General features: G+C 38.1%; 1 protein-coding gene across 1 annotated transcript in view; it reads right to left on the bottom strand.

Annotated features, from left to right (window-relative positions):
• Positions 1 to 3,455: 3,455 nt before the first annotated feature.
• LOC126456037 (adenylate cyclase type 3) overlaps positions 3,456 to 17,770 on the bottom strand; it is a 418,454-nt gene continuing 404,139 nt past the window's right edge. Inside the window, exon 19 of the mRNA XM_050091793.1 lies at positions 3,456 to 3,746. Coding sequence (XP_049947750.1) covers positions 3,456 to 3,746 — 291 coding nt within the window. The remainder of the gene's footprint in view (positions 3,747 to 17,770) is intronic.

The following is a 17,770-nucleotide window of genomic DNA, read 5'->3' on the forward strand; positions in this document are numbered from 1 at the left end:
GTGCAATACTCTCACACAGCCTCATACAGGTTATTCAGGCTGTTAACAAGAATATTTCATAGTGGCCATTAAAATGGGAAATACTGAGAAATTCCATCCTCTAAACATGTAACAGCTTTTTGTATCTTCTCATCAGTATTTCTGTAAGTGAGACAAGGATACTTTAATGAAATAAAATAAAAAATCCTTTTGACATAATAACTCATTTAGCTCCAGAGAGTCAACAATCACAAAACAAATTTGGCATACTTGACTGCAAACATTGAGCCTTGTGAAGCAACCTTATCACTTTCAGTGAATGCTCACTTTCTCAGTAATTTTCACAGTTAAATTCTCTCTGGAATTTCTGCTGAACAAACTGATGGCACACATGACATAATAAGAGAGTGTTCATATTTATAGCACATATATGGTAACGCATACAATTAAAAATGAGATAAATGGAAGTATATAAATTGGAAAAGAGTGTGGGGAAGGGCCAATGGAGAAAGTGGAAAGAGTGTTAATACAATTCAACACATGATGCCTATGTAGTACAATTTCAGTTTTGAAAGATGCATTTTTCTGTGATCCTTCTGTTCTGGTTTTATTATTATTACAGTTCGTAGCTCACTCTTTCTTATGCAGCCTTTCATTCTTCATTAATGAATGACATGTCTCCTCATCCAAGAACTCTCCGTCATTTAAATTGTTGTACTTCAGCTGCGACACATTTATCTGCTATCTACTTTAGTTATACATTCACCATATTCTTTAGATTCATACAGCCAATACTTAACAGATGTTTGCTGTTGCTTGCTTGTCATTCACTATTCTAAGTGATCAGCTGCAAAAAGTTGAATAAAGATAGTTCAGTACAGAAAAATGCAGAGCTACATGGACCAGTCCTCATAAATGTTTATGTTATTTTTGGAAACTATCCATAGCCTTGATTAAGCTGCTTCTCCTTTCAGATGTAGAATATTGTTTTTATTTTCTTATACATCTTTTCTGCATGTTGTTAAGAGTAGTATTTCAGGCAACATTAATAAATAGAAGTGAATATCAAATGCTCTTCCACCTGAATTACTTGTAGTTTAGGCCATCTTGCAGTACATGTATTGTTGTATTTTTAATGGGCAATTTTTCTTGTTAGACATATCACTTTTATTCAAATCTGATTGGATTGTTTTGATTATTTCTCAGTCATTACAACAAAATCAATTAAATCATTAGGATTACCATCATAAAACAGACCATTTTTCAGTTCTTTGCAATCAGTGAACGTTTGCTGGGTAAAAATAAACATGCTCCTTGTTAAACATCTTGATTAAGCTCCACTCATCATTCTAGTGATATATTGTTTTAGTTTAAATCTGTTTGGTCATCTTGTGGATTCCCTTGTTTAACTGCATTGCATAAATAATCTATCAAACTCATTAAAATACTATGCAGTTAGCAACTCACACTCTCACTGTGGGAAGTTTCTGGTAATTGTATACTGTAGCATGGACTGCCACAGCTTTTGACAGGTATTGTGTTCCAGTGAACAACGTGGATCAGTTGCAAGGATTTTGTTTATGTTCATTGTTAACCTGCAAAATTTTTTATATGTTAAAATTCCTAATATGGAAGCTCTGATACCCAAAGGCTAACCATTTTTCATTCCACTTCAGTACTTTTTTAATTTATTTTCACGGATTTTTCATTCAAAAACTACTGATGACATCAGTAGTTCTCATCTTTGTTTATTCCTTCAATACATCAGATTTATTTCTTTAAGGTACTACATGCAGATCCTTTAAAAGCTATGCTGAAGTTGGTGTGTGTAGAATGAATAGTGATAAAACTTGACAGTTGAGGAGTGAGTGACCTGGTGCCTGTTGACAACCACTGAGGGGCTGCTGGTAATCACTATTTTAAAATACTGTTAACACGTACTGAAATCCCACTACTGTATATTTCATGTTGGTAACTTGCTAGCATCAATGCATTTCTCACATGTAACCCTGAATGAATACTATTTATAAACTTAAGATGTGCAGCAAATAATTATTCTGTAGTAATTATAGTGTGCCAGAATGAGCCCTGCAGTAGACACACATTAAATCTATTGCTCTCAGCAAGTGACTTTCCCCGTTTGTTGTCACTGATGACCATGATGTTGAGTGCTCCACTAACCAACATCACCATCACCATCGAAATATTCACGTAATAAAAATGAAACTAAAAACTTATACACCACTGTGGGTACTGCAGCAATCAGAACTGTTTTGTGTTACATTGTGATCCAATTCCTAATCAACATTCTTATGTATATGGGGGCTTATTTTAACATATATACTAAAAGTAAAATTGTCTTTTGGTTCTTGATTGAGTAGTGTAACATCACGATAACGAACCATAAATGACGTAAACTTATATTTAATTTCCACTCTGTGGTAAGCGTGATGTAAGATCTGCTCTTATTCTAAAGAAAGTAAGCTAAGCATGATAGATGAAAAATCTGCTGTAGACAGAACATCCCATGTTACACAGTAAATGTATTAACTGTATGTAATCCGATCTATGTGTAAATACATTTTCGACACACAATTTATCAGTCTCAAACAAAACACATATCTAATTAATTACCAGTACCAGTACTGTTCAGAAATGTCTTTATAATGACAAATACATAATCTACAACAGATTTTCACAAAAGATGCTAAGCACTGTTTTAGATATTAGTAACAGGTAATGTCTTTTGATTACATATTTCAGACATAGCATAAAATAGTACTGATTCAGTGCTTTCAATAACTGCCAATTATTGAATACACATGTTGTTCATCAAGTATGCTTAACTCTTATTTTTATTTTTAACAGTTCATGTATTCATAAATAAACAGCACATATTTAAAAGAAATGTAAAATTTTACTTATTATAAGTCACTATGGCATACAATAAGTAAAAATGAGCATGTTTTAATGTGCCTTTGTTAAAGAAAGACTAAAAGTTAAATTTCTAAGAATCATCTATTTACAAAGAATTTGAAGGTACTGTAAAACTGCCTTGTACAAAAACACATTAGGCCCATGCTTAGAACAGCATTTTTGTTCTATAATTACAAACAGAGTACAACAAAATCCTCTAATACTATCAAAGTTGATTACTGAATTGCAAACATAGTGTGGAGTTTTATGAATTTCGTTCCATGTCTTGCAATTTCATGGAACTCTCATATGACCAGTACAGCCTGATTCACAATATTTAGCACCACTTATCCTCATTTGTGGCTGATTGTTGATCAATACCTAATATAAGAAATACTGATTTTACTCATATAATGCTGATTCATCTCAGTCATTCATAAGTACATTCATTTCACATTAAATATCACACATGAGTGTTCAACATAGTAAAAGATGTCAGCCATTTCTCTATGTGGTCCCTGTAGATTGTCTATGCTTCAGTTTGCCAGTGTAGAGTGGCCTTACCTACAATCATCAGTAACAAGAGGAGATACATCAGCTGGCGATGCTCTATTGTGCAGGTCAGTCTGCTCTTGTGGCTGTTGACTGTCTTCAAGTGGTGGCTGTGCCTCTTCATTCTGAGGCTGTTCCCCTTCATTTTGAACTGTATTTGATGCTGTCACACCATCTTGTCCCTCTTTTCCAATCAGGTAGTATGTCATCAACTGACCTTTACCTTTCACAGAAACAAGGCCACGTTGTTCAAACACATAGCCAAAGTGCCTCAAGATTTCCATTGTTTCATCTGTTACCTGCAAAAAAATGCAATAATTAGTTATCAATATAACAGTATATTATAGACAATATTATACTGGCCATCAGAGAAATAATGTTTTTATCTAACATTCTGTTTTAATTTTCATCTAAGATTATACGAGGGTCTTACAGATTACTATGGCATTTTTGAATGTTGCATTACACTTAAATGTGACACAGATACATGATTCTAGTTTCCACAAAATTCACTAAGTCTCTGTCAAAAGTGGTCAGAACTTTCTACCAGTCATTCAGTTCCTCGACAATAGAAATCTGCACCTTGATCAAGGAGCCACTTAAGAACAACTGTGTGAATATTCTCATTGTTGAAAAATCTCTTTCAGTAAGATGTTCTTTCAGCTTTCAGAGAAGATGGAAATTGCTTGGTGTGACATATGGTCTTCCAGATCAGCATCACCCCTGTCTGTGTGACCTTGGTAAACTTGTTGACACCAATCTATTATGGCTGGACACAACATTGTGTACTGTCTACCTCCAGAATTTCACAGTACTGAACTGACCTGCTTGCCTCAGATTTGTAGTACGTTTATAGTTGCAGCACACTGTGGTGTGCCTGTTATCCATACCACAACAAAACTGTGTCTGCAGAGAACAAGGGACATGTACTGTCTTCTGACAATGTGCCACTCTTGTTATGCAATGGTAAGACATGTCTAACATACTTTCTGAAGTCCCTGCATACATGATGATAGTGGGATGTCATCTTATTGATTTCATTAATCACTTGTTACTTCAGTGACACAAAGTTCCCCACTGTGAACAACTGCATCATATAATCCTTACAATGAAAGTACTGGTAAAAAACTGAATTGCACATCTATAAAAGACCTTCGTCATAAGTCAAAACAGAGTTGGGGTGATGTGTGTAGAGAAACCAACAAAAATACAAAATTTTCTTTGTTCTCAACGTTATTTAAATTCAACTTTACAAAAGAGATTTGTAAAAGTACCACCTATAGTAACAATGTTTCACAAAAACAAATGGATAATAGTAGTTGCTATGAAGTCTTCCCAGACCCTCACATACCTCATGCCCATACAATAAAGAGTCATAATGAGCCATAGTTCTTAAGTTTCTTTGATAGGTGCAAACTTATTTATAGGAGGGTGCTGAAGCTGTAAAATAAGTTATTTAATGACAAAATAATATACAGTGCAGAGAATAAATAAAAGCACTCTGATGGTATGAAACAGAAAACAGAGAGAAACAGACAAATGTATAATAAAAAGCAGAAAAGGGAGATGGATAAGGTAATAAGTAGTCCAATCAGCTGGCTTGGATGAAGTGGCAATCTGTGCTCTGAAACAGTGCACACACAGCATATAAGCTCTCTTAACAAACATAGTACATGAGTCATTCACATCGGAGAACTTTCCAGGATATCTTAAAACAGACATTAATTTTGCCTCTGCTAAAGAAAAGTAGTGCAGAAGACTTAGAAGCTATAAGCCCATTTTCCTGCTGGCATCTTTCTCAATAATAATAATAATAATAATAATAATAATAAAATGAATCATGTAAGATGGATTAATGAATTACATGAATAAATAGCACCTTTAAGTGAATCCCAATTTTGGTTATAAAGTGGTAGAAGTATAAAATCAGCCATAGAAGAATTCATAAAGTTGGAACATAATGCTCTTGACAAGGATGAGCATGTGAGCAACAAACTCTTAAAAATTTCTAAGCTTTTGATTGGGGCTATACCAATGGGATGGGGGATGGATCACTGTCAAGGACACAGACATAAAAGGGCTGCAAAAACTTTGTGGAAAAAAAAGAAATAAAAAAGAAATACTTTAAGAATTAAGTGGGAGAGCAACATGAATTCTTCTACCCTTTGTGTTCCTGTGTTCTGTATTTGAGAAAAAGCCTTCCCATCACCCTGTGACTGTAAATGCTTGCTCTTGTCTGAGTGACATTTTGTCCAAGAAGTGACATAAAGAAAAGACTAACACTGAACAGGTGTCTTCCACTAACAGGTTTATGTGGCAACAGTGTGCTCATTACAGACAGTTGTCACCTACGCAGCTCACTCACATGGAGCTCTAGCTGTTACCTTGCTACAGTAATGTAGGTCAACGAGCGGGTGTTGAAGCAAATATGTTATTTGACTGAAGGCTTCCAACTTTTGCTCACTGAAGGGTAGGGTAGAATGCAACAGTGGAGAAAGCATGCAGGAAAGGTGGGGTAATTTACTTGTCCCTCCAATCAGCACTTAGTGTTGAAGACCACTGGAAGTAGACCTTTGTTACTGTTAAGTATTTTGTTGTTATTCTAGAGTGAATGAAACTCTGACACATGCTAAAGCACTGAAAGTTGTAAGCTCATTGCTGTGTTAAACGTTTAAGCCATGTACCAAATCTCAAGTCAGTTTCACTGTGCCTGCCATTTGTGTTGTTCATAATTGCGTATCGGACAGATCATCAATATAGATCATTTAGGACATATTTTGCAATAAAGCATAATTTTTGTTAATTCTATTTATAAGATTCTACATCTACATCTATATTCTGCACACCATTGTAAAGTGTTTGACAGAGGGTACTCCTCATTGACCCAGTTACTTGGGCATCTTTTCGTTCCATTCCCATATGGAGCATGAGAAAAATGACCATTAAATCCTCAGTGTGTGTGCTACAATTAATTTAATCTTGCCCTCATGAGTCCCACAGGAGCAATACATGAAACTCTCCCACAGGTCAAACTAACCTGTGACCATTCATGCTGCCCTTCTCTGTATACACTTAATACCCCCCTCCCCCCCTCCTCAGTCCTACTTGGTGCAGTTCCCACACATTTGAGCAATACTCTAGGATGGGTCACACAAGAGATGTGTAGATACCTTCGCAGACATTGAATTTCCTTAGTATTCTACCAATGAACTCCTGTCTACCACCTGCTTTACCTACAACAGAGCATCTGTGGCTGTTCCACTTCACTTCCCTACAAACAGTTACCTCTAAAGAGTGACTGACCCCACTCTGAAGGGTGTGGAGTGGGTGAGGGGGGGTCAAAGTCCACAGATGAAATACTGTTAATCATTAAGCATGACTTTTATTGACTTCAACACATGACATAGAGACATAGAGAGCCAGACTTCTCTCTGCCTGTTGCTCCTGGCTGGTGTTTGTGAACAAGCATCGGCTTCTGCCCATAGCTGCTGAACTGCACCCTGCATTTCTGAGGCCAGCAGCCTTTGGATGCCACAGCTGTTGATGCCAGTAGCACAATATGATGTGCTGTGATGGTGTTCTGCTCAGGGAATGGCTCTGCAAGCAGCTGCGGTGGCAGTGTGTGGTGTCTGCAATGTACAGGGCTCAATCCGCTGCCCTCAGGTAGGAGTCAGACAGTGGATCCCATGGCTACTGCTGGCAGTACTCAGTTGTCTCATTGCCTGGTGTAGCTCTGGCATGGAGGTGGTCCTGCTGGTTTCCAGTGAGAGGGAATAATCTGTGCCTCAAAATCCAGAGTTATTTATATGCCTCTAGCAAATGTTTGTTTTACTGGGACCTGACATCTAGTCTTCTTGCAAAAGACCTGCCTGGTGTGGTGACATTGCACTGTTGGCTACATGATTACCTTTGTGTGCTACAGTTTAATGCTGTGCTTAGCTATCGTGGCTTTGAAATTCTCTTGCATGTCTATTACTGTGACCCATATGTCGCCACACTAACAGCTACTGGTTTGTGGCCTTTAACTCAATGCTTCACAGTGGCTTCCACACTACTACTCATTATTTTTGCTGAAGACATCATTTTTACTCAAAAATTAGGTAGCAGCACTATACTGCCCCCGTCCACAGAGAATTTCCAGTCCTTTGGGTCTCGCCCGGGCCTGGTTCTCTGTTGCACAATTACATCTCTGGGCAATATGAGTACAGAGTAACTCCAATCATAGTAGCTGGTAAATGAAATGTGGGTCCTGTAATTTCACACATAATCCCAGTGATTAATAGTCCACTACCTCCCAATTCTAAACGTCTTGTCACCATGAATTTCCTTGCTCATAGCAACTAGCAACCAACCCCATGTCACTGTGCACTGAGTATATCCAATGTAAACCAGCGCACTGAAAGCGTGGTACTGATTTGGTCACCTCCTTCTAAGCAAGGTCATTCCTCCACAAACCTTTTATCCTTAAAGAGTTGCATGAAGCACATGCCCCCACTTGTTGCAATCGGGAGTTAGGTATATGGTGACTACCCTGCTCTGACATTGCTGGAGCTCACCCTCAGTCATCATGACATGCTGATCCCTGTTTTCTGCTAATAGTAGCACCCCTTCCTCTCTCACTTGCACAGATTTCTCAACTGATGCTGAGTTCACTGGATAAGAGTGCACTGTGTAACACATAGTTACTCGAACCAGGTAAGGAAACCTCAGTTGTATTTGATTGGAGATATCAGTATTGGTAAATCTACAGTAACTGAAAAGATTATAAGCCATCGACAGGATGTGTATATGCCATATTTTCCGAATTTTGTTGCTGTACAATGTTAATTCCAGTTTTTCAAATCTCTCTTCTGAATCAGGAAGCAGAATTGGAAGCCTCAGGGCATTAGGATAGTATCTGATATGGTCACAATTTGCTTAAAAAGTGCCAATGCAGACATCAGCTGTAACACAAAACTTTTATTCAGAATTTTATTTTTCCTTTATGCTTGCAGAACATTAGATGTACAATATTTTTAACCATACATGAAAAATATTTAACTTCTTCTTGAATAGCATCATCTGCTTTAGATTCAGATCCACTCACCAATGTACCAACATGCAATGGATTAGTTTGAAATACAGTATTCTTAGCATGCTTGTCAGCCACGAGTAACAACTTTGCACTATCCTTTGTTACACCAATTTTAACACCACGGTAACAGAACAGCAAGCTATGGCTGCTTGGCTCTATTACTAGATGTAGTTCTGGTGATAAATCTCCTTGCACCATCCTTAATTTTTCCAGATACTACTCTGCCAACAGCAAAATGGGAATTAACTGAGCATGTAGCACTTGAGGAAAGTCTCCCTGCAAATCTGTTGATTCCACTCATGTTTCCCTGTCTTTGTGCCATGTCCAAATCCTGGTTCAGAGTGTTAGCTAAGGCCCTGCCCTAATCCATGATTTCCTTAGGCAGCTGTGGAAGCATGTATGTGTTTTTTAACATACCAAATGCAATCTGTGTGGATTGCCACTCTACAGTTACTTTATTTGTCTTCACTAACCAGCTTGAAGCATCTACAGTTTTGTTGAGTTGGCTTATGTTGCTTGCATCTGCTGTCCAGAATATAGCTTTCAGTAATCTACCTTAGTGGCTACCCACCCCCCCCTCTTCACTTTCCTTGATTCATGCAGCACCACTCTGATCACCATCTGCATCTGCTCCTTTGATCATACGTATGCTCCAATGAATTTCTTGCAATCCTTTGAGACTTCTCTCAGCCTCTCACTACTAACTACTGACTGTTAGATCACTGAAAACACCTCCTTCAGTCTCCTAATTTTGTTCCACAACTTCCACACATTAAACTCTAAACCTAGTGACCTATCTATGACTGGATAACAACACATCTAGTTGCCTGGAAAACAAAACTGCTAGAACACAAAACCCCTCCATCATCTCATGCAGTAGTCTGAGGCCAGGGATTGGTATCATCTGCCACTCACCTCAGAAGCCTGCTGTCACTGAACAGCACACTTTAACACACAACGATGAAACCTACCCTAAAACAAATATATAATTTTATCTAAAACCATATTCATCATCATCATCAGTTTTCTGCTATATCAGCAGGTCCTTTGCTTCTCCATTTTCTGCAATCCATTGCTTCCTTCTTAAGGCTGCTGTATGTTGTACCGTCCATCACATCATCCAGTATCTGTAATCTCTTCCTTCCTGCTTCCTTTTCACTTCTACATAACCTTCTAAAACTGTTTTTATCAGTCCATCATTCTTTTTTGAAATATGCCCAATCCAATTTCTTTTTTTCTTTTTATTACATCTAGTAAATGTCTTTTCTCTCCCACTATTATCAGTACCTCTTCATTTTTTACTCTGTCAATCCAACTTATTCTTTCCATCATCCACCATGTCCACATCTCAATAGCCTTTCTCTGTCTTTCTCCCTCAAAGTCCATGTTTCAGCGCCATACAGAAGAACATTCCATACAAGAGATTTTATGAGTCTCTTCCTGAGTTCTCTGTCCAGACCGCTGCAGAAAATTCTCCTTTTCTTATAAAATGCCTCTTTTGCCATTGCTATCCTTGTTTTAACTTCTGTGGTGCACTTCCAGTCGGTGTCTATCCTGCTTCCAAGATACTTACAATTTTGCACCAGTTATAATATTTCTCCATTCAGAATAATGTTTATTTCCTTATTTCCTCCTAGTGCCAATACTTTTGTTTTCTTTGTGTTAATTTTCACTCCATAATTTTTTCTTTTCGCTTCAATGGTGTCCACCAAATCCTGTAATTCTTTTTCCCCTGTGGCTAGAAGGACCATGTCATCAGCAAACCTCAAACACCCTACTCTTCTTCCTCCAATTTCTGCTCCTTTGTCATCTAATGAGCATTGGTCAATCATATTTTCCAAGTAGAGGTTGAAAAGGGTAGGTGATAGACAGCACCCTTGTCTTACACCTTTTCCCAGCCCAATCCAGTTTTTACTTTCTCCTCTCACTTTAACTGAGGCTTTTAGATTAAGATCTAATGAGTTTACAAGTCTTCTGCTTTCCCAGTCCACTCTCTTTTCCCTCATTATAGTCGCCAGCTTGTCCCAAACCACATTGTCAAATGCCTTTTGTAGATCAATGAAACACATAAATAGGTCTCTTCCTTTTTCAATAAACCTTTCTCCCAAGATTCGTAGGAGCCCTATTGCATCTCTGGTGCCTGTATTCCATCTAAAACCAAACTGCTCCTCACCAATATTCTCCTCCATTACATTTTCAGGTCTCTTATTAATTGTTCTTAACATCACTTTGGCTGCATGTGAAATGAGGCTGACTGTCCTGTGCTCACTGCATTTCTTACTTCATTGTTTTTTTGGTAATGGAATCACAACTGTTGTCAGAAAGTCCTCAGGCCATTCACCACTGTCATATATTTTATTACATAACCCCAATATTTCTCTTATTCCATCTTGGTTCAAGCATTTTATTATTTCTCCCGATATTGTATCTGTTCCTACCGCTTTGCCATTTTTCATTACAGCTATGGCAGACTTTATTTCTTCCATTATGATGGTTGGTACTTTCTCGTCATCACTTACATTGTTGAGTGATTCAAGTTCCAGAGTTTCTGGTTTGCGATCTGTGTCATATAGCTCTTTTAGATATTATTCCCATCTCTGTAGGACACCGTCATGATCTTTGCACTATCTCTTCACCTTTACTCAAAATTTACATAGTAGCACTTTCTGCTCTGTTTTGATCGCATGTCATAGTCTTTACTCTGTTGTATAGTAAGCCATATCTTCCCTTCCTGTCCAGCTCTTCAATTGCATCCCATTCCTCTTTTAGCCATGTTTTCCTAACCTGCTCTGTTTCTCTTCGCAGTTCATTAGTTAAACTTCAGTACATCTTTCTTGCATCTTCAGTGTTCTTGTTTTTGAATTTTCTTCTCTCCTCCATATTGGATATCATTTCTCGTGTGACCCATGGTTTTTTTTTTTTTTTTTTCCTGTCCTGCTTTAATGAATCCTTCTTACAGCATATTGCAGTACTTGTTGGCATTATCATGTGGTTCTTTGTCTTTTAATGTATTTAAAAACTCCTAAGACAACATTTCTGTAATTTGTTCTTCATTAGATCTTATCTTCTCTAGATCTCACTTCTTCACCATGGTTGCCTTCTTCAGTTTTTTCATTCTTATTTCTATTTATGCCTTAAGTAAGTTGTAGTCGCTATTAATATGTGTACCAGGTAATGTGTACACCTTCTTGATTCCGTTTCTGTATCTTTTTTCTACCAGTATAAAATCAATTTGGTTTCTGTATTTATTTCCTGGTGATTTCCAAGTATAATGCCATGTATTATACATAAAAGAAAATATTCTGAAATCATACAGTTGAAATGCACATCAATTACTTGCTTGGTGTCAGTGAATACTGAATACAGGATATCTGGATCTCTTTCTGCTTTCTCTCATCCTTCCACTTCCTCCTCCTGGCCTGTTTTTCCATCTTCACTAATCCCTCTGATGGGATTGCCTCTGGCACATCCTTGAATGGTGTAGACACCCAGTGTGTTGTCCTTCTCAGCAGCTGCAGTTTCATAATTACTGGGATGTAGTTTCTATTACATGGTACAGGCCCCGGTAGTGTGTTAACTTCTTCACCTCTCCCTTTGAAGTATATGTACTTGACAACATCTCCTACTGGCCTACCGAGGTAATGATTCCTCTCACTTCACACCTCCTCCTGCTTCTCCAGCACCTTATTATGTGCTTTTCAGACCTTTTTCCACACTTCCCATACCAGGTTCATTGACCGTCTGTCCTTTCCTGCCTCCTTTCTTCTCGATTGTGTTCAACGGCTACGGCATTTTTTCCTGTATGTCACATTGGATGGTGACAATCTTGTGCTAATGTGTACTTTGGAGTCATATCCTCTCACTATGAAGAATAGATGCATGTCCAATGTGAATGGCGTGCACTCACACAATAACAAAGCATATTTCCAATAGGGTATTTGTTTGGTTTCTGGAAATCATACTAAATGATCAATTGCCACATGGTATGCTCATAACGTGCTCTTTTCCCTCTTGAATTTCAAGATCTTTTATAAAAATTGAAATGAAATTCAAATAATTTGAAAGTCCGCTAAAACGCTCCATTCGAGTCATGCAATGCCTGTGATGTCGCTGGCTAGCTCACTGCTCCTACTATCATAAAGCTAATTCACAGTGATGCCCTGTTTTGGAATTTACACCTTGGAAAACAGATTACAAATGGTGTGTAGTGCCACACTGTATGTCCACAGCTCATGGTCTAGTGGCTAGTGTTGTTGCCTCTGGATCTTTCTCAGCATTTGCATGTGCTTACATTTGCAATAGCTGTCCACACATGTAATGTTAAAAAAGATATTTTCTAGTTTATGTAACCACACACTTTTTGCTTTGATTAGAAACAGTGTTTTTTTATCTTCATACTGTCTAGCTAGGTTTCTTATTATTTAAGCTTTTGAAATTTAATCATCTTACATAAGATGAAGTTAAGTCTGCTTTAGACATTGATGTTAGTTTACACTCACAAACAGCACAGCCCTTACGTTTGCATTACCTGCATGTGGACTTGCTTTACATCTCTCTGCATACAGTCCGTAGCTCATGGTCTAGTGACTAGCATTGCTGCCTCTGGATCATGGCGTCCAGGGTTTGATTCCTGGCCGGGTTGGGGATTTTCTCTGCCTAGGGACTGGGTGTTGGTGCTGTCCTCATCATTTCATCATCATCATCATCATTTGTTGATTGGATTGTGTGAAAAATTGGGACTTTGTATGGGCACTAATGACCGAGCAGTTGAGCGCCCCCAAAATGAAATTTCATTGTCATCATCTCCGTATACAAAACTTCATCGTCCTACACCTCAGTGTACTGTTGGAGTATTCACTAACAGCAAAGCTTTCCAAAAAAAAGGTAATTGTTTGTGAGCAAAGTAAATCCACTTATATTCTGTTGCATATTTTCCAGACTAAGATTATTGTTAAGCTATATATAATACATCCTGCTTCGAAACAACTGTCACAATGAGATCTTGCTAATGCTATTTTCATATTTCATGTAAAAGTTTTAAAAATGTATGAGCCTTCCAGGATTGGAACCTGTGTCCTTGCCACCCACAGTCATGTGCACTATATGTTGTGCTACATATCATATGCTACAGGTGGCACAACTGTTGATTGTCTTTTATAATGGAAATTAGCACTAAGATTTGCCAAGAATATTTTATTGTGCTTTGGGTCATAGTTCATGACTGATAGTCAACAACTTAGATATAAGAGATGGACCATTTTCAAAAGTTCTATAATTCCTTAGTTTTAAGTGAGTCTGATGATGCAGGGAGCAGTGAACGAAACGTTTGCACTATCAGCATTCCTTTATATCATTACTTAAAAGTTGTAAATACATTTTTCATCACTGAATAGCTAAACTATTTGCAGAAAAAGCATGTGTAAAAACCTAGTAACTTCAGCTAACACTCATGTAACACACAGGTAGCTTTGTCTTACTCCTAGTCTGTGACATCACCAGAGTTTCAGCCAGTAACAGATCATTTATGATAATGTGACCGATCTCGATATTTAATGATTTTTAAACTTTAATTACATGAAATTAATGGATAATTTATGAGAATATTGACTGTAAATGCAAATTGAATGTTATAACCACACAGAATAACAATAATCTAATATTAAACATATTTTTAACATGGGAAAATAGCTTATTGCCCAGTGAACCTGTTCCATCTTTGTGTTAGCATGTGGATAAAGTGGACTGGTTCTCAATTTCTTTACTGTTAGCAATTGACACAACTCTTTCATCAGGTCTGGCATGAGGTTCATCCCTTGTTCCTCTGGCACCCCGAACTTCAATATCCACCCATTAACCAATGCCTGTGCAGGTGTGATTGCCTCTGGTCCAGTGTTGACACCCTCTCTGGGTAACAAGAAAAATGGTCTATTATGACCTGCACAAAAGAGTTACATGCTGATGTATGGTGTAATAGCCCCAACATGTGACACTGAACATTGTGTTGCTTCTGGAAATCTCTGTAACAATATCTGCTTCCAGTATAAATCCACCCACTGTGCACAATCCACACAATTTCTAATGTAATGATCATCATCATTCTTCTTTCCCTTCCACTAACATTTTTCTGCCACCATCCAAATCATTGTCTGGTAAGATCTAATCATGAATTTCATGTAATACGTCTAGCTTCAACTTGCGGTCCTAATTTCATTTATCTGCATAATAATCCATCATCCATGCTAAACCACTGTTGCTTGCCATACTGCCTACACTTTTCATTGACACTAAGTACTGTGGCTATCTTTCTGCACCACCGGTCTACATTTCTATATTTCTTCCCAGATTTGTAGCTTTTGTGAATTACTTCACATTCAAATTCGTTGAGTTTCATTGCCCACCTTGTCAGTCTACTTGATGGATCCTTCAAACCTAGTAACCTCTTCACAGCAGCACTGTCTGTCATTACCACGAGCTTCCTACATACAGGTAACACTGGATGTATGTTTTTCTGTACACCAAGCTAAGCATCTCTCTCTCTCTCCATTGTTGAGTAGTTCCTTTTTGTTGCATTCAACTGTCTTTATGCAAAGGCAATAGGATGTCCCTACCCCCCACTTCCTGATTTAAAAGACACCCAAGAGCATGATTCAATGCATCAAATGATAGTATGAACTCCTTTAGAAAGTCCGGAAACAAACAACAGCAGACACAATGTTAACACATTTTTAATTCAACAGATGCTGCCTGACATTCCTCCAACAATAAAAATTTAACATCAATTTCCAAAAATTGGATAAGCGGTTTTGCAATATCTGCAACCCCCCCCCCCTTCATGAACTTCCCATCATAATTCATGGGCCCAGAAATGATTGTAACTCCTTTATTGTTCCTGGTACCAGAAAATCTTGCTCTGCTTTCACTAATGTAGCATCAATCCAAAGTGACATTTTTCCAATCTGAGCATCAAACAGGATGCTCAGAATCTCTTGAAGACCTCCTTCAGACTTGTCTATGTTCTTGTATATGTGTTGAAAAGGCAATTGTGTCATCACCCAACAGGCATCCTTATATGTTTGCAGAATGTTATTTCAGCCTATCCTCTGTAGTCACTTGCAACTGATGGTACCCGCTTCTTAAGGCCATTGTCAGGAATACTGGTTTTACCCTAGGGTGTCTATTGTCTCTGCGATGTTTGAAATTTGATAAGCACCTGTTGCAGTCTTACTATTCAAGTGGAAGTAATCGTGACAAAAGCAATACTCCCATTCCCTGGAATTACTGCACTCCTCTACTATCCCAACAGCCAACTGTTGAATTAAAAAGTCTTCCAAAACTGGTTGCAGCAATCAATGTATTCTGTATGATCTTTGATACACCGGTGCTTTGTTCCCTGTTGGAATCCTAACTTGCATTACTGGCATAGCAGGCAAAGCCAATGCTTCAGCTTTTCATGAAATGCAGTCCTAGCAGCATCCTGTGCACTCTTGTAGCCTACACTGTCTGAGTGGCAGTTTCCCTTGTCCAGAATCTCTAGTGTAACTAATAATGTTCCCGTCAACAACTTAATGTTCTTGGTCCCAAAATTATCCCCATAGATGGTTATGACTTTGACTCCATCCCTCACTCATACATGTACAACTTCGTGTTTCACCAGATATCACATTATATCCACTGCTTCATTACCTTCCAGCAATTATACTACATGTAACACATTAACTCTTAAGTCAGGCTCCACATTCACCTGCAGTTATTTCCCGGTTCCTCCCAACACACAGTCATGTAAATTGAAGCTTCATTTTGTTGTTTGCGGTTTAACTGGACTGTCTCAAATACTAGACATTCCTCACGATGGATCAGCATTGACTACAGTTTCTCCTAACTGAAGTGCCTTTCCACTAATTTCCACTAAATGTCATCATAGGTCAATCATGGCATGATGTTGATGCAGAAAGTCTGATCATAGGATCTTGCTGTAGCCTTTGTTTATATGAAACAACCACCTCCACACACAGCTTAAACTTGATTGCTTCCAATGAACAATTCATCACTGCTGAGTCCAATGACTGCCCATTGTAACATGGAGGAATCCACCAGGTACCACCGTTTCTAATAACAGTTTATATTCTCTATCATCAGTCACACCCACTATGGCTCATTCTGCCTCTGCATTTGTTTTTACTGCATTCACCTTTACTGGGAACTCATTCTGGTGGCTCCGAAGTTCCCTCTTGAGTTTGACAGGTAATTCTTATCACCCAGACCACCTCTCCCATTACCCCTATATCCCTGCCATTGGTTCATACCATCCATACAATTATTTCCACTAAACTGTTTGGAGTCCATGCCATCTCTATTACCCCTCTGTGGCTGGTACCACTGACTTTGCACATGCCATGAATAACCACAATGAAAACATCTTACATTTGGAACAAACACACTTCTCCAACCCTAATGACAAAAATTGAAAAAACTCTATTTTTCAAAAATATGTTCATTTTGTAGTGCACATCTTTCTGAAGTGTTTGATACATAAAACATACGTGTTCAAGGAAATGTGAGACATGTGTGCCAAAGTGCAGTGCCACACCTCTTCACATTGCAATCTTCTATTGCACGTCACTGTGTTTCACTCTGTGGAATTCAAACATGTACATTTTGTAATGGAAACGACCAAACTTGTGTCCAGGACAGTGGAAATTAAAATTTCCTGTGGTGCCTCTCCTGTTCCCAGTCTGCCTGGTCCTGGTTTGGCTTCCTATCTCTCCCCCCCCCCCCCCCCCCTCACAATCTCACAATTAATATTGGGTGGGATTATTTGTGACCAGGAGAATAAGAACTCTTCAGGAAACATGCACTCTTTATTATCTATTAGCTAACAACTTTCTCTTTTGTATGACATAAAATTAAATATGGAAAACATAAAACAAGAGATAAGCAAGACAGTACACATTTCTTCAATCCTTAGGTCCCAGCATTTTTTTCTCTCTAATATTGCTACAGCTTTATGCAGTGTGCTTTCCTTTCTGTGAAAGAATCTATTACCTCATCAATGTTCATTAAACGTTTTGCTGCATGAAAAATCAAAATGTCATTATCTAATACTAAAAAAGCTGTTAATACAAATAGTATGGAAGACTGATGTGGTTTCTCAATTTGATTATGTCTGTTTTGACACTGTCTGCTAGATAAAATGAAATAGGCCTTTCTAATATAGCAGCAATTGCAACACATGCCAAATATGCGAGATTC

This window comes from Schistocerca serialis, chromosome 2, assembly GCF_023864345.2.
Source record: "Schistocerca serialis cubense isolate TAMUIC-IGC-003099 chromosome 2, iqSchSeri2.2, whole genome shotgun sequence".
NCBI lineage: Eukaryota > Metazoa > Arthropoda > Insecta > Orthoptera > Acrididae > Schistocerca > Schistocerca serialis.